Here is a 23,195-nt window from a genome sequence, read left to right on the forward strand (position 1 = left end):
GAAACTAACTACAAACAAACTTCATTTGGTCTGATTTTGTTTGAAATTATGTCACTCCAGTTCACTTGAAGTATATCAGGGCCTTAATGCAAAATCTTTGTGCATGCAAAACTCACATGCAATTGCGTGCTGCCAGATCCCGGTGTACAAACTTCTTTTGTGCCAGATATTCCATTCCTTTAGCAACTTGGAGCCCGAAGCCAATCAAATCCTTAACTGTTGGATTCTAGGGTAAGACAACAAATCTACATAAGACTTATATGTAACAGGCACACATTGAGTTTGTCTAATTTTTGGAAACATTACTAATGGAGCTTCTGCAAGGTCATGAGCTTGATTCTGAGCTGTGCAGGAGGTCATGTTGTGAAATCCATCCACAAATACAAACCTATTGTGCAAGGCAAAGGTAAAAGGGAAAATATGTAACATATTTGATGTGTTAAGAGTTTATGTTCTAGCAACTGACCCTCTTCTCACAGCGAATGAAGTGACGCAAGTCTCCATGTTTCATGTAAGGTAAGACCACCAAGGGAAGTCCCTCTTCAGGAAGCAGGATACCCAGCAGAGAGAGAACATTACTGTGATGAAATCCCTTCATCAGAATGCCCTCTTTCAGAAACTGCTCCACCTCTTCCACATCCGTTATTCCTACCAGAGAGAATATGAGAAAATACAGTTGCAAGTACACATTTATATTATTTAAGCCATTAAAGTCAATTTACATTTAGAGATCAGTCTTCTAAAAAAAACTCAAAATGTTGTTTAAAAATCTTTGCATAAACCACTGCTACATTTATGCATTTGGCAGACACTTTATCCGAAGGAACTTATATTGCATTCAAGGTACAGTACACATTTAATGTGTACTGTACACACTGTAAACTGTTTTTTATCAGGCAGGTAATCCCGAGAGGGTAGTTCAGTTCTTCATGAGTGTCTTTATGAGCTCTTTTCATTGAGGAGTTTCTTACTGTTAAGAGATTTCACAGCACAATGGATTTCTCTGTTGTTGTGGTCGGTGAGGTAACCATGGTAAACTGTCCCAAAGTGTCCTACAAAACAAAGCATGTTTATTAATAGTGGCAATAAACTTTGTTCAAAATATGACCTTATTCCCTTTTCTTGTAATAGCTTTTTTTTTTGAGAAATGAAGCAATATCATGCTCTAAACCCTGGATGTTTGTGGTTCGTAAGATCTTTTATACTGCAAAGACTTATAAATTAATCAAAAGACATTTATAATGTTATAAAAGATTTCTTACTTTCAGAGAATTCTGAAAAATAAAGTGTCATGGTTTCCACAAATTTTTTTTAAGTAGCACAACCATTTTCAACATTGATAATAATAATAAATGTTTCTTGAGCAGCATCAACATATTTGAATTATTTCTGAAGGATCATGTGACACTGAAGACTGGAGTAATGATGCTGAAAATTCAGCTTTGATCACAGGAATAAATTATATTTTAAAATGTATTCAAATAAAAAACAGTTATTTTAAATAGTAAAAATATTTTTACAATATTACTGTATTTACTGTATTTTTAATCAAATAAATAGAGCATTGGTGAGATGAGATTTTAAAAATCTTATAGACCTCTCAACTTTTGAAAGGTAGTGTACTGAACTTATTTGCAGCACACAGCATATTTTATTTATAGACACACCTTTTCCTATGATCTGGTGGTGGTGAACCTTGAGCATGGAGGCTGGGATTAGCACATCCTTCACCTCCTCCAGCAGCTCCAGGCGGAAACTGCTGATGGATATCTTCTCTGGGGTCATGAGAGGGGTCAGGGTTGTGTCCAGGGTGCCTGTGTAGGCCAGGCCAGGGAACGCCACGGCCCCAGAAGGTGCAGTGATGGTTGTGAGGGGCAGTTCTGTAAACAACAAAGAACATAATGGAAGTGTTTCTAAAGTATCTGTAGACTTCAACTTCAAAGTTTCAATGAAAAAATACATAAATTAAAATTTGTTACTGATGTGAAGATGTTGTCTCACCACGTCTGTAGTCTCCTAAGGGACATAAATCCACACTATTATTACGTGAACGACTATGAGAAAAGTAAGAAAGACGATTTTCTGCCAGCGAAGCTGTGGGTAAAAAGGGTGTGATAAAACTGATTGTGTTTTTTTTTCATAACAGCTGTGCTTGTTGAGATATCAGATTTAGGAATGACTGCAAAAGATTTGCATTAGTGAGACGTGACATAAATTGTGCTCACCTTTTTTCTGTTTTCTCAGGTGTTTCAGCACAATAAAGGCCATAACCGCACCCGTGACCAGAGCTGCCAGTATGCCAAGCACAATACCCATCATATAGTGGTTACTGACCAAGATTACGATGCCAACATTATGTGTGTACCCATTAACTGTTACCTAGTACAGGAAAATACTGATGTCAGAATGAGGTTGTATTATGCAACTAATGGCTATTTCTTTGGCTAAAGACAAGGTAATTTACTGCATTTATAGATCAACACATACTTTCAAACACTCACCTTCACAGGTAAACCCTCACTGGGAATGGTGAGATTATTAGGGATCCTGCATGTGATCTCATTATCTAAAACTTTAGCACCACAGTCAACATCTCCAACTGTCATCGTGATTGACATGCAGGAACTCACGAGGTTCAACTTTTGGTGCTGCGTCATGAGGAAAAAGGATTTTGAATACCAGATTCTAAACCTTTACTCAGAAAGATAATTAAAAGTAGAAAAAGTGCAGCAATGCAATAATGGGATTGTAATCATAGAAGTATCTACATACATGCAAGGACACTTCATCAAACCCAGGGTAGAGTCTCAGTATGTGACCTTCAGTCTCAAACTACATACATAAGCAAAGAACAGTTCGTAGGTAAATTTAACTAATTGAACATACCGGTTTGGAGCCCTAAAGGCCCTGATATAGAAGTAGTAAAATAAAGTTTCGAAACACTTGAGCAGCATCATACCGTTAGCTAACATCCTGAGATGAATATGTAAAATGACAGAAACCAGCAGTTAAGAAAGCATCTGATCATAGCGATGTGAATATGTTTGCATGAGCTCTGCAATTCAGCTCTCCAGCCAGATCAAGTCACGTAACATTTATTTATAGCACTTTATACAACAGATTGCTTTAAATCAAGCAGCTTTACAGTATTAAACATGAAAAAACAGTGTCAGTGTAGCTTTCGATTAGAATTGCAACTTTGATTTCTACTATTAAGCAGGTCTCCAGCGTGTTCACATTTTTACTCGCATCTGACCTTGATGGATTAAACAGAAGAAAAAAAAAACTGGATTTCCATGTCAAAGAAGGCTGGCTTCATGAATGTAAGTGCCATGGACCAATGGTAGTTCGAAGAAGTTTACCAGCTGAACTTTCCAGAAAGTTCACTTTGGCAAGCTGTTTGGAACTCCCGTTACCTAGTACAGGAAAATACTGATGTCAGAATGAGGTTGTATTATGCAACTAATGGCTATTTCTTTGGCTAAAGACAAGGTAATTTACTGCATTTATAGATCAACACATACTTTCAAACACTCACCTTCACAGGTAAACCCTCACTGGGAATGGTGAGATTATTAGGGATCCTGCATGTGATCTCATTATCTAAAACTTTAGCACCACAGTCAACATCTCCAACTGTCATCGTGATTGACATGCAGGAACTCACGAGGTTCAACTTTTGGTGCTGCGTCATGAGGAAAAAGGATTTTGAATACCAGATTCTAAACCTTTACTCAGAAAGATAATTAAAAGTAGAAAAAGTGCAGCAATGCAATAATGGGATTGTAATCATAGAAGTATCTACATACATGCAAGGACACTTCATCAAACCCAGGGTAGAGTCTCAGTATGTGACCTTCAGTCTCAAACGGGATGGGTCTGCCATAGGGGTGGTAGGAGAAGTCTTGTTTCCACAGGCCGAGCACTCCATCCATGTCAAATGAGAGCTCACCCTCTTCTGTCTCATCTCGATGGAAGACCGGGGTGATGCACTCCATACGGGTGGGTTTGGCTTTACCTCTGCACTCCTTCAGGGAACAACAGTATAAAGCAAATGTGAAAGAAGAAAAAAGTAATGTGCTCACAAATCTATATCTTTTTCTGTTTAGATTTATTTTTGCCTTTACTGTGACAGGACAGAATTTAGACAGGAAGTGAAGTAGGAGAGAGGGGGGGGACAGGATCAGGAAAGGTCTGCGAGCCAGGACTCGAACTTGGGACGCCCGAAGCACAACGGCACTATACAGTATGTCGGCGTGCTGCTCACGAGGCTATTGGTGCACAAACCTATGTCTGTTTGCTTTGATGCTGCAATCCAAAAATGCTAATCCTGTGCTGCTAGGCTAGTGTATAGTGTATAGATTTAAAACACTTTAATCTTTAAATTCATAATCACAGCTCTCGGTGGAAGACTGAGACAACATTATGAAAGTCTTAAATGTTGTGAAGTTGTGGTCATTAAAGAGAGTAGATAGAATCTCCCAACACTAAATATATCATTTCTTAAAAACACTTTGCATGTGAAATGAGGTACAGTGCTTTGAAAACATGCCGCTCAAACTGAGATCAGACTGAAATGTAAAAATAAACTAGCCAATCTTTTCTAATGTTTAGATAATGAAGGATCTGCAAAACGTTTGACTGGTTCAACTAGTGAGTAGGAATAATATTATCTATCCTGCTACCTTCTTATTACCAACTTACAGTATGTTACAATTCACTTTTATTTTAAAATATTAAGCAATATTTGATTCCTCATGATATGACCACTTTAAAGAAACAAGGCAATAGATCAATATGGGCAGATCTCAGGAGTGAAAGTTTACAGTTCATACAGTGGAAACAGGTTTCAGGTGGCTTTCTTTGGGTTTAAAGTAGATGATAGTTCTGTAGACAGAGTCCAGATTTCGGCCTTCAATGATGATTCTTGACCCACTGTAATTTAGCAAAATAAAATGTTAGACGTTCCATAACTTTTCTGAAAGGTTGTTTTCTTAACTGCCGATAAGTCAAAAATGTATGACTTTCTGCATCTACCTGTCAAAGCTGCAATCGGGCAGCACAGCAAGAATCTCAGGGGTCTCCTTGTACCGGAAGACTTTAGTGGTCACCACACGGGACTTATCTATGTAGACACGGAGCACCACGTCTTTCACCTCCGTCACAGGTTGAGACAGACATACGATGGAGGACAGGTTTCCTTTTACCACAGATACACTGTAGGTGGAATAACATTCACTTTAGAACATGAACACTACATATATAATCTTAAACAGAGAAAATGAATAAACAGAGCTGGAACTTTAAACGTATAGCTTTAAAGGGGTCAGTTTTGAACAGTAGTGTATGTAATTTTAATATAATCACATTGCATTTTTTTTATACAATTAGCAGACCCTCTTCTTTTCTATTAGACGCCCCCATTTGAAGAGCCCTGTTATATTGAATACACACACACCTTTTGATTGGACATGTTTCTCCATCAAGCGTAACTTTCCTGTTCTTCCCAGAATCCAGATAAGGGCCTGTGATGGTGATGAGTGTTCCTCCATTCACAGGTCCATAGTCAGGCTGGACTTCAGTGATGTTTGGGACCTTGTGTAAAAAATATGTTGGGCAAAGGTTATCTGCTGTCAACAAGCTTGCTAATGACTATTGTTTAAAAATCAGGTGGAGGGTTTTAAGAGGAGGAAAATGCATGTTTTGTATGTGCAATGAATTAACTAATTACCACAAAGGTGAATCCGGGCATCTCGGCACTTCCTTCAATGGAATATCGGCCCTCCACTCGGCCCTCATGCACTTTAGCAGTGATGTTCACTGTTTTAAACAGTGGCTCTGTTGCCCCAGAACGGATCTTACACAACAAGCTGAGCAGACAAAATGTCCAGTTACATTCTACTAATAGGTCTTACTGTCACTTTTGATCAGTTTAATGCATCCTTGCTGAATAAAGTATTTGGTTTTTTTCTAAAACAAAAAATATTTTAAAAAAATTTGAACAGCAGTGTAAGTTTTAGTTTTAATAATGTTAGTACATCAAATTAAACTAAATTAAAATGAGAAATGTAGCTTTGGCAAAAATATATAGATAAAAAACAAAACAAAAAATATATATATATATATATATAAAATATATTTATTTATTTTTTTTTAGTTTCAGATTTGGTTTTAGTTACCTATAATTACCCTGCATGAAATCAGTAAAACTTACTGTGTGCTGTTGCTTTTGTGAGGCTGGACCACACAGGCGGTTTCTCCCAGCTTCACCTCATGGGTTCTGGCCGTGATGAGGGGTCGCAGGGGCGACTGGAACTCCCATCCACACAGAGTCATCTCACTCTGACCATCAGGGGGTGCTGTTTTGGGGAAAAACTACACAGAACATTTCCATACATGTTTGCTATTTTACAGATAAATTTTACAGATAAATACTTATCAATATCAATACAAATACTCACCTAATATTTCAAATAATATATATAAACACATATTTATATATTATCATATTATATATTTATCAAATATTTAAAATGCTGTCCAGATTATTAAACATCTGAAATGTTTTTTAAAATATCTTAAAGGGTTAGAAATGTATTTATAATCTAGTTTCACATCAAGATTATTGTTGTTAACTGTACAATACATTTCAAATGAGTCACTGATGGATAAACCTTGTTAACAAATAAGAATCTCAGCTAAATTACACAACAGCTCATTTGGTGTGTGTTTAAAGTCTCACCTCTGTGATGCCGGGCGGACATGACTCATTTCCCCAGTGTGTCCTGCACTCAGAAGCCCAGGTGCACAGACCTGAGCACCAGCCACATCCCATGAACTTTGGTGCAATCAGGCACATGGCGCATGTGAGGAAGTGCCGACAACCCGGACCCCTCTGAGGCACCTGAATCATCTGCCAGTTTTGATTTTATAACCATCATTAGCCCGAAAAAGGAATACAGTCTTCTGGAATCTTAGCCACGTCCATTTGGAATTCTAGCATACTTCATACAGCATACTACTTAAACAATGTATATGAAATCATGGTTGGTATTACATCAGATTCATTCCTTTAATTTGTTTATGATACAAACCTTATCTCCAATCACAAACAGTAGATGGTCCGGCGAGAGAACAGCTGCGGTAGACGACACCTTATGGTTCTCTACAAGGGAGTAATTAGCAAAAATGACGGGGCTGGATCTTCTCAGGACAAGCTGCGGCATTAAAAAGAAAAGAGGTTAATATTATAATTAATGAAACTGGCATAGCAAGTAACTGTCTTCTTTATGACCCATACCTGCAGCAGTCTCCCATCTGATGTGCCTATATGAGCCACTGTCTTGTTCTCAATGCTGGTGACCAGCAGTGAGGTGAGCAGAACGCCTCTCATCTGTCTGTTGAAGAGGTCGACTCTGTAGTATGGCTGAGACACCAGCGTGGGCTGATCTCTGCAGGTCATATTGTGCTCCATGCTCTGATCACACATACGCAATAAAATAATCAGAGCTGCACTGTTGTATTAAAGATATCTTTCCTTTTGATAGACGCTCTGATGTACAGTACAACATTCAAAAGTTGGTTATGAAAGAACAAAAGCTCTTTCTTAATTTTGAAAATTTGAAAAATTAAATTAGAAGTTAGCATAAAAATAAAAAGACATTAGTAAATAGATTATACCTTGACAAATTAAATGACATTTGTATGACAATGTTTTGGATATTTTGGATATTCCAGTAATCTAGGCCGCCAATTTCGATTCTCACCACAAGAATTCCAAACATAACACAAAAGAACTCAATCTCTATTGTTTGGGTACTTCAGCACTGTAGTGATGTTTCTGCGCTGATCTGCTGTAAACTAAGCTATCACATGTCGCTCTCTCAACAAATTCCTGCATTCCTAACAAAAAACTGAAACTCCAAGCATCAGACAAAAGACAACCACACAATCCTTGACTAACCAAATCATGGCCCAAGACAACTGTGAAGTGGCTGTGAACTTTCCATAGAAAGTGTGCTAGCTAGTCACAACTGACATCTTAGCCTGAAAATACAGATTTTCGGAAAACAAAGACAGTCACGATAATTCTCCCAAATGCATTTCCAGTCTGGAAACACTCTAATCTTCTTAATTTCTGCATTTAGACTGATTAACCACAAATTAGAGGAGTTCTATATTTTCAGATTATGGTTTCTTAATAAAAATAACAATAATAAACACAGCAGCACTTTTCAAATGTGCTAAATTATACACTTTAACAAGTGCATTCAGAATGAGTGATCTGGTGAGTGTCTCTTATTGGAATCCCAAAAATTACACTGTCATTTTCTCCTTTTTTCCACTCATTTCCCATAAACACTGACCTCAGTGGAAAACCCTATTCTTTTAACTGCACAAACACACACTCTTAGACACATACCATCTGTAAACTTTTTATGGCAGCAAACTCGCACTCACACCCTGAGATTTCCGAGACATTCTCCCACACATTACAGGGAAGTTTAGACTGTAAAAGTAGCCAATTCTCACTCAAACACTAAAATTATGATCTCCTCCAGTGCAAACTTCACAGATTTTAAGACATGTAACCACATGTATGCAGCTTCTCACTCACTAGCATAGGCAAACAGAAAATGATAGATAAGAAATTAGTTCTTTAACTAGAAATTACAAATGAATTAGAATGAGTATTTTATAAATATGCAGTGACTCGTGAATCAGAATCAAAAATGAATCATAGTGTCACTGCATTAGATAGCAAAATATCAAACCAAGTGGAACATGAGGGGAACTGACTTCATACAAAGACTAAAACTCGCCTTGACACATGCTGGTTAAAAATAATTGCAAATGACTAAGAAAAAGAATTCATTTTGAGAAATGATTTAGCATACTTAATACAAATACTGACAGCCGTTTAAGAACACATACTAAAAGCATGAACTCAGTGTTCTGCTTCTGCTTCCAAGTTTCTTTGACACCTTCGGTGGAGCCAAAAAATTGTTCCAGCTGCTGCATGCCAGAAAATGTTCCTCTAGACCGCTTTTCCTTACAAGTGCATCATTTTTCCATTAACTTTTTTAATGTTCAAATACCTTCCTGGATATTCACAAAATTCAAAATCAGTCTTCTAATGCTTACTGTAATGAAAGAAAACTCATTCTGTGAGTGGCTGAGATTGTTTTCTGAGAATCCTGCTGTAGTACAGAGCAGGGGAACATTAGATTTAAGTTATTTAACAGATGTTAGATAGTCTCGCAGAACTATTACAGGCTTGAATATGAAATTCACAACAGAGCTGGTGCAGTAAAAGCTTTAAAAAAAAATTCACACATAGAACAACACTACAGGCTACTTAAGCTACTTGTTTTGAAATTCATTCTAAAACTCAAAATGATGGAAGCACCAAAAACTTCAAATTTGGGGTTTTAATGTTGGAATGCCAAGAGGTCAGGCTTTGATCACTGTTTTGCAAGTCTGAGTCAAGTTTTAAATAATTTCCAAGTCATGAGTAATGTCTAAGGCAATCAGACTCAAGAACAAGCACAGCCTAAAGAAAAAACTTTTAACAGCGATTATAAAGGAATAGCAACCTCATATACAGACTTATATTAAGCAATTCATATATTTTTAAGGCCTTTTAAGGGTTACACGAACTTAGAACTCAACATAACCTCTTTATTGGGTAAAACGGTATTATATATTTATTGGGTATAATGGTTAAACTTTCCTACAGGGACCAAACTGTTTTGCAACAGTGTTATTCCCAATGATTCTAATGGACTAAAATAGTTGCTCTTAATTCCTGCATAAAGACAAAATTATTTGGTATTTCAAGGAACTATTTCAATCTCGGAGCCTCAGTGCTAATGGATACAGAAGGATTTTTAAAAGGTTTCTTTTATCAGACCAGTTTATGATTTATGAGTGCAGTGCCTTTAGTGCCATTGTTACTCTCTATAGGAGCTGAAGTAATAATAAACACAAGGACACGAGACAAAACACAAGACTTATGACCCACACTGTGGTCACTCAAACCATTTTGCAACAAAAGAACAAAAATCGCCCACTAGAAAGCTTGGTAAGTCTCAACGTAAAACAATAGTGCAGGGACCAGACAGAAGAGGAAAAAAAATAAGGCCAATATATGGAAAGCAATGATGGACAAGAAATGCAATCCACGAGCCATTTCTTCAAAACCACACGTAAAAGGATGTGCTAAAGTTAGACATTCAAAACAGTGTGGCATTTACATATTTTAAATGTTTATTTGCGGTGTTTAATTACAGTTTTCCTTTGGAACAAGTCAAGGATATTTTTCTGTAGTACTCAACAGTATGTCACAGAGGCTTTCGTTAACCCTTCAGTTGTTTTTTAACCTAATTAGTCTGCAAATATTTCAAACACATAGAGAACACACAATAGATTGTTGCAAACAAAAAACAAAGGGGTAAATAAACTGAAAATGCACCAACCTCATGTGGGCAGCTCTCACAGGGCTGAAAATGACAAAGGCCTCTGGAAAGCTGCTCTGGTCCCGACTTGCAACAGTCCTCCACTCCATCGTCTATTGCCGTGTTTACCGTATCCATCGGAAATGCACAAAGTGCTGAATCGTGTTCAGGAACGCCCGAGTCATCAGTTACAGCAAATACGCCATATAAGATATCATCCTCTTCTTCAGCACCCAGCTCATCTGCGAGCTCCCGTCCGGCCTTGCCAAAGTGGGCCGCTTGAACCACGTTGTAGACCACATCTTTAAAAGGTTCACTGCCATTGCTTCTCCTTCGCCTTTTGGGTTCAAAACGACATTCTAAAACAATTTCACGGTAGCGTCGCATTTCCCACTCGTGACGTGGCAGACGGCCTAGTCTTGTCTGAAAGGGCGAAGAGTCCAAGTTGGTTTTCTCTCGTTGGACAGACAAGAAGTAGACAAAGTCCTGCGTGTAGAAGCTATAGATGTACTCAATGCTGTACGTCTGCCGTAGAGCAGGCAACACCGTCAACCCTCTGACATCGGTGTAAAAACCATCCTCGGTCGCAACCGGTCGGCGTACGGAAATGGACATGCGACTGTATTTTTGCGTCACGCTGGTGTTCACTGTTGCTGCGACAAAGAAGTACACCGTTTGGCCCTCTTCCACCATGGAGACTTTCGTTCCCAAAGGACTAGCGATGCAATCTGGGCAGAACTGTGGAGAGTTGAACTTCTTCCGGAATAAACACTTTGAAGTCCCAGGAGGCCTTCCATTTTCATGGAGTTGATGGAAATAGCAAACTCCATACTGGGAGCTTCCACACGAGTACAAGTACATCAAGAACGTGTCTAGGAGCAACACCTCATTGTCTGTGTCCTCATGGAAGGGATCTCTTGCGATCTCACACAAATTGCATATCTCACACTCCGGACTGCCCACGGGTCCCGTACGGAGTTCCCAAAGTTTACCTAGTGTGATGTTCACTGCCTCAATTACATTTTGAGAGGCCACATAGACCTCTTGGAAAAGGAAGTTGGTAACTATGTTCTGGATGGGGTTGCGGGTCTGAAAGTAAGGCATGGGGTACGGCACCGAGAAGTCCACAGCAATGGGAGCCGTTGGGGGACAAGTGTCTAATGCAGAAGACATTAGAGCCTGTATCCAGACACATGTCACCAGATGAGTGGCCCATTGGACCATGTCCACTCCAGGGTGAAAAAAAATGGCTGTAGTGTGTTGCGGGTTAGCTCCAGCTGGCATCTGTCAATGAAGACATCCTGAGAACAGGAAGGCCTGAGAGCATAACAATCACAAAAGAAGCTTCCTTTAAAAATGGTTAATGAATAGACACAAAAAAGAGACTTCTGTCATCATTGAGTCACTCCCATATCTTTCAAAAAAACTAAACACACCAGCCCAACTTCGAGGATATTGGCAAGTGGCCATACTATGATAAAATAAAGGTTTCAAATTCAAAATGATGTGAAGCAATGATTACCTAACGAATGTTTGAATGTAATTTAGAGGGGAATTATGTTTTGATTTGTCATAAATGGCAAAGGGAAACATTTCAAGTCTGTAAACACTAAAAGAGGTTTTACTTACTCATGTCTGTCTGTGCCTGCAGCTTTAAGTCATGTCTCAGAAAGAGAGAAAGTCATTAAAAGGTAAAAATAGATATTTTGAACAACTCCGAGAGAACTACTTTCAATATATATATTTATATATATAAAAGGCCTTTCAGAAAGAATGGTTGGCTTCCAACCAATGTTCAATGTAATATTTCTTGGTTCTCATCTGAGTTAATTATTAAGCGCTCATCACCAGATGTACTCAATGCTGTATGTCTGCCGTAGAGCAGGCAACACCGTCAGCCCTCTGACATCGGTGTAAAAACCGTCCTCAGTTGCAACCGGTCGGCGTACGGAAATGGACATGCGACCGTATTTTTGCGTTACGCTGTTGTTCACCGTTGCCGCGACAAAGAAGTACACCGTTTGGCCCTCTTCCACCATGGAGACTTTCGTTCCCAAAGGACTAGCGATGCAATCTGGGCAGAACTGTGGAGAGTTGAACTTCTTCCGGAATAAACACTTTGAAGTCCCAGGAGGCCTTCCATTTTCATGGAGTTGATGGAAATAGCAAACTCCATACTGGGAGCTTCCACACGAGTACAAGTACATCAAGAACGTGTCTAGGAGCAACACCTCATTGTCTGTGTCCTCATGGAAGGGATCTCTTGCGATCTCACACAAATTGCATATCTCACACTCCGGACTGCCCACGGGTCCCGTATGGAGTTCCCAAAGTTTACCTAGAGTGATGTTCACCGCCTCAATGACATTCTGAGAGGCCACATAGACTTCTTGGAAAAGGGAGTTAGTAACTATGTTCTGGATGGGATTGTGGGTCTGGAAGTAAGGCATGGGGTACGGCACTAAGAAGTCCACAGCGATGGGAGCCGTTGGGGGACAAGTTTCTAATGCAGAAGACATTAGAGCCTGTATCCAGACACATGTCACCAGATGAGTGGCCCATTGGACCATGTCCACTCCAGGGTGAAAAAAAATGGCTGTAGTGTGTTGCGGGTTAGCTCCAGCTGGCATCTGTCAATGAAGACATCCTGAGAACAGGAAGGCCTGAGAGCATAACAATCACAAAAGAAGCTTCCTTTAAAAATGGTTAATGAATAGACACAAAAAAGAGACTTCTGTCATCATTGAGTCACTCCCATATCTTTCAAAAAAACTAAACACACCAGCCCAACTTCGAGGATATTGGCAAGTGGCCATACTATGATAAAATAAAGGTTTCAAATTCAAAATGATGTGAAGCAATGATTACCTAACGAATGTTTGAATGTAATTTAGAGGGGAATTATGTTTTGATTTGTCATAAATGGCAAAGGGAAACATTTCAAGTCTGTAAACACTAAAAGAGGTTTTACTTACTCATGTCTGTCTGTGCCTGCAGCTTTAAGTCATGTCTCAGAAAGAGAGAAAGTCATTAAAAGGTAAAAATAGATATTTTGAACAACTCCGAGAGAACTACTTTCAATATATATATTTATATATATAAAAGGCCTTTCAGAAAGAATGGTTGGCTTCCAACCAATGTTCAATGTAATATTTCTTGGTTCTCATCTGAGTTAATTATTAAGAGCTCATCACCATGTTCTACACTGAGGGCCTCTCAAATTGTCATTCTTGTCACAACTTAGACGTGCTTTTTTTGTGCAAAAGTTGCAAACGAACTGTTTTGCTTTTCATTCAAGAGCTTTTTTTAACTAACAAATGAGCTAATTACTTTTCAAAATCATGCCACAGCATTTGAACCTCTGCTTTGAATGCATTCTGCAGACTACATGTATAAGAATTTATTCATCTTTAGGGAAACAGTGGAAAGTAGTATGCGTTTCTTTAAAACATATCACTAGACTAGGCAAATACTTTGCTATGTTTTATTGTTTTAAAATATTCAGTAACTTTCTTTGTGTTTGCACTGACAAAAAAATAAATCTCACAGATTCCCAAAGCTTGTAGAATAATCTTAAACACAGGCTGCTTATTCTAAGTGATGGCAGCCCCAGTGGAGGATTTATTTGTACCATGGATATTAAGTTTAGAGAATGGTTCGTTTTAAAATGAAGGTTGTTTAGTCTTTGAAAAGAGGATTCAGCTTTTGTCTGACATGAGACATCGACTTTTAATAATAAATCAATAAAAGGTATGCAAGTATCTATGGAATTAACAGAGCTGTTGCCATTTATGAATCATGTTTATTTTATTTATTATCTAAATTATTTTTGACAAAATTACAAGGCAATAAATGATCGAACATGTACAATTATGTTTTCCAAGAAAAAATGTAATCTTGTATATATCTAATTTCATATTTTACGATAAATAGGCAATAAGAACGCACTCACCTGTTAGTGACTGTAAACCGGTGAAGTACAGATCTCAGGATAGATCAATAACTGCATTTCCAATTCTGAACATGTAGACATGTAGTAGTGAAAAAAAAATTTTGAAAGAAGGGAAACAGCTTTCAATATATATCAACACAATACATTCAGTTTAGTTTATGCATAAAACCAGATCATACGAAACTTTAGAAACATATGATGAAAGAGATGTCTTGGTGTTTTAGGCGACTGCTTGTTTCGTTAGAAGCACTGACTGAGTTGACAGGCCCCGCCCACCCGCATAAGGAAATGATTACTACTATGGCGACACCCCTGCTCATAAATATTACTTACGCAATGCAGACGTCCTTTGGCAGCCTTCCAGCCACGTAACCTGATTAATATTCATGAGCCAAGCCAAGCCATAGTAGGATTCAATGTTATTCATTTGATGAATAGATTAAACAGAGCGCACATTTTGTCCAAATAGTATAATGTGTCGGTCAGGTTGTGAGAATATTTCTCAAAAGCACACAACTGAGCAGTAAAAACCTAAGATAAACTCTTATCTTTAAATAATCTAATTCAATGCCTTCATAACACAGATACACAAAGTTTTCATTACAAACAGTGATTTATTAAAAACAAAATGAGATTTCTTTCTTGTTGAGTGAGGTTTTTCAGAGCAACCTCTAATTTTGAACTTTACTAACACTTGTGGTTACTTGACAATACCAAACTTGGTCTTAAATTCTAAATCCAGAGTTAAATTTAAGTCGGAAGTTGTTGGTGTGAACAATATGCCACATTGTTAATAAGTTTCTAGAGAATAAAAAGCAGTTTGACAAGGATTAGACACCGGAAAGTGTTTGACTACACTCATATGACAGAGTAACTGTTCAGCCAGCAATTCTAATTCTGTGGAAGCGTATCTGCAGTTACAGAACAGCTTGAGAAAACATATGGTATAATGTAGATGAATGTTTGTGGTGGTATATTTAAATGCATTTACATTTGTATTCAATAGGCTATGTACAGTACTTTAGACACATATGCAGAGGTTCTGTGCTTGATTATAAAATGTTCAAATATTGTTTGTCAGTGTAGTCCTAATCATAAAAAATATCCCAACTCTCTTTTCAAATTGTAGTCTGTATCACATATAACATTATATAACTATAAATGGAAAGGGTCAACATCAACGTTTTCTTGTGTTTGGGCTAGTTTTAATTGAGCTTTCTGATTCAATGAAAACATTTACACATATTCATACCAAACCTTTTGTAACAAAAAAAAAATGTGTGCTATCAGTGGTATATCCAATTACTACTCAATAGTTTATTATATTATATTAATATATTATTATATATTATGAAGGGGCTTCAACACTTAACTTTCTTACGATATCAACACTGTATTACCGCTTGAAAAGTTATGTTTATCATTTCACGATCTCATTAAATCACAAAACTAATTTCATATAATCTCTTGCTCTGTCCACAAAATGCAATCCATTTGTAGAAAATATATAACTACTACTACTATATAAATATACATAGCACACCTAAAGTGTATGGGCTCATGTGACAGTGAAAGTAATGATGATAATTGAAATTATTAATCAATGTTACTCTTCTCGCTTTCTAAACTTTTTGCAAAAACATTTAAAAAAAATCTTACTGACCCCAAGCGTTTGAATGGTAGAGTACAGGACACAAAAATGTAACAGTGAGCTGTATTTCCTGCCAAGTACATATCCTAAACCACCAGTATCATGTTATTTTTCATTTGAGGAACGACCAAGAATGCCAAGCAAAAGGGTAAACATGTGGCAAATGATCCATGTCTCCCGTAAATGGATTTAATTTCTTTTGATTGTTTTCAACATGATGCACAGTGTCAAAACAGCTTTAGACAGAAAGTAAACAGAATAAGTGCCACCACCACCTCCACCAATATTTTTGAAACACCAGACGTGCAAATTTCAACCTAGTTTCCTCTGATATATATTAACATCTACATCATAGACCATAAATGACTTGAGCAGCGAGTACATCAGAGGTCCTCCTGACACACTGGGTCACTTCTCCTATTCATTCAAATGAAAGCATTAGTAACAAATTAACAATCAAGTGCATCTACGAAACATAAAAGAAAAGCATAATGTAAAAAATTATATTATCTCTGATTCAACTGGTCCTTTAGTGATTTGGGGAAGCCCTCAGTAGCAACACATGGTCAGTCATTAAAATGAGACACAATGACACAGAGATGGAGATCTTTAACTATACAGACTTCAAATCGAGCCATGCTTCAGATATTTTCAGAGTGTGCACCTACTCAGTCACGTCTCTTAAATGAAATGTCTTGTTATATAAAGTCAGTTTGGTTAGCTAGGAAATACTTTTAGTCCCACCACACCACACTTTTATGAATGACACCAGGCTGGAAACATAAAAATCTAGCTATGATAAAGATTCAGTTTATCTTCTCTTGAAAATAAAGAAATATGAAGGCCACAGCTCAATAAACTATTAATGCAATCAGTAATATTTGTTACCTTGGCTCATTTATAACTATAGATGTTAAGTTGAAACAGTGACAGGTCTAGTAAAATGCACAGGACTAGATGTTTAGTTTCCAGCAGCGTACAAACACTGTGAGCATTTATTCAGTTGTTATTGCTAATCTACTGCCTTCAGGTTTTGCTGCTGGTTACTGGGCCACGTTTAAAAGCAATTATCTGAAATATCGTATTTCATACATTGACAACTGCTGACAGGATTGGTTAAACACCCTTTACTCGGTTTCAAACCTTGCTGATTACATCTACTATACTTCACCTGCGTGAATAATCCTCAAAATATCAATCAAGCCCTTAATATCTGACAGCATCCGTTTGCATCTTCATTCATTCATGTAGAGTCACAGATGCTGCTCTTTCAGCAGTCTGGGGTCAGACGTTCACTAGTGTTTCTGGTGTTCAGAACTGCCTGAACTGGCTCAGTATGTCAAGGGACTGAGTATAAACAGACGATCCTCCTCCTTCCTGATCCACCTCAGGAGTTTGTTGACAGCAGACACAGCCAGGCCCTTTGTTCCCAGAGGACTGAAGCAGAGGTAGAGCTCAAAGCCACTTGTTACCTACAGGTTTGACAAAGTAAGAAAAGCAGAAAGCATCAGGGTTTAAACTGCTGCCAATTTAGCAGCCAATCAGAAACACTCTCTGCCTGTCTTTATTTTTTTTTATATAAATATATTTGGGTTTGCTGACATATATTTTGGAAGTTACATTTTGGAGAGAAGGCAAGTGGTTGGGATGGAGTGGTCTAATTCTGGGGGTTTTAAACTTTTGATCAAAACTAAAACTTTTAAACTGTTTTTCATTATTTGAATAAAGCTGAAAGAAAAAATAAATAATAGACTTAATAAACTTAGGAAAAAATAAATGTTGCCTTTAAAACTAACTGACATAAAACAAGTTTAAGTTACTAAAATTGCTAAGATTAGAATGGAAATAAAAGTAAAGCTAAATATATATGTATATAAATTACTAAACTAACTGAAATTCAAATGAAAACTGAAAAACATCCTTGATCTAATTATGGCCGGCAGAAGGAAGCTTAAAGATAAGCTTAAAGACTTGAATGTGCAAAAAGATTCACAAACAGAAGCATTTCTGAGTGACTAGTATTTATAGTCCATTACCTAAAATACAGTCCATTTCCTGCTAATGTTTATCGCTTGGAATCATGAATTACACTACTGTTCAAAAATTGTGGTAAGTATTTTTTTTACTTTTATTCATCAAGGATGCATTAAATTCAAAAATGACATTAAAGACATTTATATTGTTACAAACCATTTCAAATAAATGTTGTTCTTTTGAACTTTCCTGACCCAAAACTTTTGTTCAATGGTAGGGCAAGACTATATAACACAAAACTGTAAACTAAGACTGCTTATACAACACAGAAATCATAACTAACATATACAAATGTGATATTAGCTCCTCGAGCGTGCATACACATAACAAAATCTCTGAATGGTATCTAATAATGCCAGTGTATTGCACTTTATGGCAGACTCACCAAGGCATAAAGGTTCTCAGTCTCTGTGCAGCGGTAGATGTAGCGCAGGGGGCGTGTGGGCTGATGCAGGCAGCTATGCAGGTACTGGTACAATCCCATCAGCCTCTCATGCTCCTTTTCTCCCTGGTATGGAGTTGGAAGGTCAGGGCTGATAGGAAAAAACAGGAAGGTACATAAAAGGCAAAAACATGAAGGTTTAATGTGTCTATCTATGTACAGTCATTCTTTTCTTTTCATGATCATCACTAAACTGTCTTACCTTGTATAGAGCCCAGAGCTTTTAGACTTGTACACAAAGTGTCGCAGCTCAGGTATGCCCACCTGTGAAACAGGATAACTTGGGGTGTTCAGTGCTTCCTGCAGGGATTGATATGCACTGCGTCTGCGCAAGCGCTCTAGGAATCGCTTCTTACAGTCGGAGAGGTTAAAGAAATCCTCACGATCTGTGGACACCAGGATGAGACACAGATTCGAGGCTGGTTTCAGGTAAGAAATATGTGCGTGGAAAAATCCAGCTGGGTTAAACTTGGGCAGACATATGGGCGTCCACCCTTCACCTTCTCGGAATGAGGACGAAGAGCCGACCAAGTTGAAGAGCAAGTGCAGGTCCATGTGGTGCAGAAACTGGTCCTTTTTGCGCACCAGCGTCACCAGCCGGTTTCCTGCTAGCAGGATGGAGAATACCAGGTTCTTGGCTCTAGCAGCCTGCAAGCTGGAGGAGACCACGTTGCGGGCCGAACTGGCCAGAGGCAGGCACATCACGGCGCTCAGCAGCAGGCCTGGATCTTGATCGAGGAGCCGCAGAAGGTTGTCGGTGAGATGTTCTGATCCGGCCAGTAGGCGGCGCAGGTCGTAGCTCTGTCGATGCTGGAAGACGTGGTTCAGCTGTGTGAGGGTGAGCAGGCTAACGATCTGGTAGTAGACGTACTGAAGCTCTCGTGTCAATTCCCGGTCGGAGCAGTTAGTGCGAGAGACTCCCACCAGGATAATAGGGCTTTTCCGCAGGAATACCACCCTGTAGCCATCTGAAAGATACGTTTACACACAAAAATGTCTTTACTTAACTGTATATACTGTTGTTGCAGTAGTTTTGTAGGAAGACAATTCCTTTCAAATCTAAGAGATGTGATTTATCACTTAATGTTAATATATATATAAATAAATAAAAGACATAAATTTGGTATATAAAAAAAAGGTATAAGCTATTGTTCAAAAGTTTGGGGCTGGTTTTAAATGTTTCTAAAAGAAGTCTTATGCAATCCTGCATTTATTTGATAAACTATATAGCAAAAATAGTAATATTGTGAAATATTACAAATATGATATTCTTAAAATTATTACATTAAAAATAGGTATTTTCTATTTTATTATATTTTCATTTAAATGAAGTTCAAAAAAACATTTCTCATTATTATCAACGTTTAGTTGTGTCACTCAATATTTTTGTGGAAACCATGATGGATTTTATTTTTCAGGATTCTTTGATGAATAGAAATTTCAAATGAACAGCATTTATTTGAAACAGAAATCTTTTATAACATTATAAATTTCTTTACTGCAACTTTTGATCAATTTAATGCATCCTTGCGGACTAAAAGTATTACTTTTTTTTTTTTTTTAAATCATACTGACCCCAAACTTTTGAACAGTAGTGTGCAATGTGCATACATCCATATATTAACACCAGCTATTTTCCATTTGCTTTCTTTCTAAATATCTCTTACCTGCATGGATGGAGCGTATGATGTTCTTCTTATCCTCTACAAATGACATGAGCAACATCATGACTCCCATGATGCTGGAGAGCGCTTCCGCAGTTCCGTAGCGTGTATAGATGGGTTTCCCCGCCTCACTCAAGACAAACATATGCTTCCTGTGACTCCGCCACATTTCACTTGTCACGTCCTCCTCTTTTGCCTTGTTGCTGTTCCGAACCTCCTCTTTCCCTCCTTCCTCCTGTTCAATCACTAAACCTCGCTCCTGCACCTCCTCCTCACCTCCTTCCAGAGCCTCTTCTTGAGCATTCCCTAAATTTGAGCCGCCAACCTCTGCAGATTTGTCATCGGTGTTGGGCTCGCTGTCAGCACTCAAGTCCTCAAAAGACTGGGCATGAACGAACATGGCGCCCTCCTGTCCAGCACCTGTCAGGGAGTGACACATTGCTTAGAGAAGTAATAGCACACCTCTGCTCAACAAGCTACTTGACTTGAGGTATCATTCATGTAATCATCAATTATATGAGTTACAACACCTGTGAATAAAAAAAAATTAACAACAGCCTTGTAAATTGATAATAAATAATAAGAAAAAATATGTTTAATAAAGTATTTTTCTGTGCATTTGAGTGAACTGTTTAATTAAAGAGTTAAATTTAACAATTTTATGTGCATCTCTTTTTGCGGTCATAAAATTGTTGTCTATATACACTAGCTAAACTAAACACTAGCTAGCTTACTAAAAGTCAGATTCTTTTTTTTATTAGTTCTTTTATTTATTAACGCATAAAATTGATCCCAACGTGACAGTGTAGACATTTACAACATTACAAAAGATTTCTATTTCAAATAAATACTGTTCATTTGAATCATGAAAAAAAAACATGTAATATAGTTTTCACCAAAAAAATTAAGCAGCACAACTGTTTTCAACATAATTATATGTTAATTATAAGAAATGTCTCTTGAGCACCAAATCAGCATATCAGAATGATTTATGATCATGTGACATGGAAAACTGGAGTAAATGCTGCTAAAAATTCAGCTTTACTATTATAGAAATAAAATGCATTTTCAAATATATTCAAATAAAAATATTATATTACATAGCAATAATATTTCACAATATTACTGTTTCACTTTTGATCAAATAAATACAGTCTTAGTGAGCATTACAGACTTCTTTCAAAAACATTACAAATCTTACTAAACTTTTAAATTATAGTCTATATTCTGTAATACATTAGCCATGGGTCACCCTGCTCTCTTAATGTTGTTAAAAACGCAACCAATATAATCTGAAATTCTGAAAAACTTGCGGGTTGAGACTGAACAGTAAATGAGCGTGAAGAGCTTCTGTAAATGCTTTAACTACACGCGTCACAAATCGCTTATAACTCATTTAAGGATCAAAAATTCCCACAAAGCCAAGTATCCACCGATATACAATATAGGCACACTTCTTAACTTTCCAGTTTCAGGAATCAGCCCTCACATACTCCCGGGGCTTCTGGGAAATCCTCCAGGAGATTTAGTTGAAACTTTCATATCATTATGAAACTGCCTGTGTTGTGACAAACTTCAACTTCTCTAAAGAATCATTTACACAGCTAAACTAATTCTGAGATTCTAGTCATCCATCACATACAAACATACAAGTTATTTGATCACTCACAACGGGAAATACAATGGGATATTACAAGGATATGCATGACTAAGAAATAAGGTCTGGTTTGTTTATAGAGACCCCCCCCCCCTTATAGGCTTAAGAAGCGTATAGGTCACTTTAACGACTTTGTCAAAGCAAAAAAAAAATTCCAAGTAAAAATAAAGATTACAATCCATGACAAAAGCAAAATATATTTGCATCTAATCATTACACAGCGTTATAACTGAGAGTATAAACTGTTAAACTAACCTGGCTCTGTCCCCTCCACCAGCCCTGGGGTTGGACTATACGATCGGTCCTGGCCGAGTCGATCTGATGGCACCAAGTTGCCATTTTTAACCTCCCAGAGTGCACCCTTATTGTGGACATCTGCCGCCATCCTGGCATCAGGCACAAGAGAAACCCAGCAGAAGAGAGGACACGGTGTCCTGAACCGCCAGTCAGTGCCAGGAGCGATTCACTGCATGATCCCAACAGCTTGGAAGATCTTACAGTACAATTTATAGGGTTTCCATCAGTGTCTGGAAGTGAAATTACAGAAAGAGACATTAAAAGAGGAACAAGAAATTAGTTAATTCCTCAGTTTTTAAAATGTCATTTCTTCTTTTGATGCATTTCATAATATTCTGTTCTAATGGATTTAGACACAGTTTTATGCAATTAAAGCCCACCCCCCCAACCCCCAACAAAAAAATGTTTTAGGGTGCCAAATATAATTAAAAAATCTATAACAAATCTTACATTTGTTCATAGTGACCAACAACAGTCAATTAGGCTACATAATTTCATTTTTGTTTGAAAGTTATATTTGTTTGAAAACTTCATACAAGTATAAAACGCTCTGAACCACTTTTATTAAATATGCTAACATTTCCCAGCAATAATAACATTGACACACAAACATCACAAGTATTTCAACTATTTAAACTTATGACAATAATAATTAATTTTAAATTAAATCTCAATGCAAAAAAAAGCTTCTCTGTTTAAAACTGTCAAACACAGTGTATGTTAATGGCAATCTTGAGATATTCTTGCAACTGAACGCATATTGAAGATTCGTTGATTTTATCATGTCTATAAACCTCCACTCCGGCTAACGCACGAGCCACGGAGCTAAACCTTTAAAAACTGTTCAATATCACTAGAAGACAACGTATTCTGCGCCAGCTTGAACTTAATCAAGTCTAACAGATGTTGTTCATATAGATTAGACTCATAATAATACAAATTATCGTTACTGTACCTTAAATAGTGTGTATCCAAATCACTGTGTGTTGACTTGACCTGGATCAAAAGTCAACTCGGACCGTCACAGGCGTCATCTCGCAC

General features: G+C 37.5%; 2 protein-coding genes and 1 long non-coding RNA gene across 3 annotated transcripts in view; all 3 read right to left on the reverse strand.

Annotated features, from left to right (window-relative positions):
* LOC107551784 (macrophage-stimulating protein receptor-like) overlaps positions 1-12,107 on the reverse strand; it is a 14,323-nt gene extending 2,216 nt beyond the window's left edge. The window contains exons 1-18 of the mRNA XM_016233510.1: positions 12,087-12,107; positions 10,479-11,758; positions 7,301-7,477; positions 7,095-7,217; positions 6,743-6,913; positions 6,215-6,375; positions 5,732-5,870; positions 5,459-5,595; positions 5,038-5,217; positions 4,836-4,935; positions 3,810-4,028; positions 3,539-3,685; positions 2,226-2,379; positions 2,002-2,094; positions 1,668-1,880; positions 972-1,052; positions 467-648; positions 117-226 (exon numbers count right to left, since the gene is read on the reverse strand). Of these exons, the coding sequence (XP_016088996.1) occupies positions 117-226; positions 467-648; positions 972-1,052; positions 1,668-1,880; positions 2,002-2,094; positions 2,226-2,379; positions 3,539-3,685; positions 3,810-4,028; positions 4,836-4,935; positions 5,038-5,217; positions 5,459-5,595; positions 5,732-5,870; positions 6,215-6,375; positions 6,743-6,913; positions 7,095-7,217; positions 7,301-7,477; positions 10,479-11,741 (3,650 nt within the window). The 5' untranslated portion in view covers positions 11,742-11,758; positions 12,087-12,107. The remainder of the gene's footprint in view (positions 1-116; positions 227-466; positions 649-971; positions 1,053-1,667; positions 1,881-2,001; positions 2,095-2,225; positions 2,380-3,538; positions 3,686-3,809; positions 4,029-4,835; positions 4,936-5,037; positions 5,218-5,458; positions 5,596-5,731; positions 5,871-6,214; positions 6,376-6,742; positions 6,914-7,094; positions 7,218-7,300; positions 7,478-10,478; positions 11,759-12,086) is intronic.
* An 878-nt stretch (positions 12,108-12,985) lies between these two features.
* Positions 12,986-14,625, reverse strand: LOC107551785 (uncharacterized). The gene is made up of 3 exons (XR_001604808.1): positions 14,410-14,625; positions 13,433-13,454; positions 12,986-13,104 (listed from the first exon to the last, which is right to left on the reverse strand). It is a non-coding gene; the product is annotated as an uncharacterized lncRNA (long non-coding RNA).
* Positions 14,626-15,695: 1,070 nt separating this feature from the next.
* On the reverse strand, positions 15,696-23,188 carry LOC107551794 (protein SAND-like). Its single transcript, XM_016233520.1, has 6 exons — positions 23,110-23,188; positions 22,113-22,384; positions 20,204-20,620; positions 18,739-19,504; positions 18,480-18,627; positions 15,696-17,532 (listed from the first exon to the last, which is right to left on the reverse strand). The coding sequence occupies exons 2-6, from the start codon at positions 22,240-22,242 to the stop codon at positions 17,392-17,394; spliced, it is 1,602 nt and encodes a 533-aa protein (XP_016089006.1). The 5' UTR covers positions 22,243-22,384; positions 23,110-23,188; the 3' UTR covers positions 15,696-17,391.
* Positions 23,189-23,195: the final 7 nt, after the last annotated feature.

Source organism: Sinocyclocheilus grahami, unplaced genomic scaffold (assembly GCF_001515645.1).
Source record: "Sinocyclocheilus grahami isolate Dianchi unplaced genomic scaffold, SAMN03320097.WGS_v1.1 scaffold433.1, whole genome shotgun sequence".
Classification (NCBI taxonomy): Eukaryota; Metazoa; Chordata; class Actinopteri; order Cypriniformes; family Cyprinidae; genus Sinocyclocheilus; species Sinocyclocheilus grahami.

Excerpts from the sequence above, each read along its gene's own strand:
- LOC107551794 (XM_016233520.1), bottom strand. The coding sequence starts at position 22,242 with ATGGCGGCAGATGTCCACAATAAGGGTGCACTCTGGGAGGTTAAAAAT. Across the intron at positions 20,621-22,112 it reads GGTGGAGGGGACAGAGCCAG|GTGCTGGACAGGAGGGCGCC; the intron begins GTTAGTTTAACA and ends ACTCCCTGACAG. Across the intron at positions 18,628-18,738 it reads AGCTCTGGGCTCTATACAAG|CCCTGACCTTCCAACTCCAT; the intron begins GTAAGACAGTTT and ends TTTTCCTATCAG.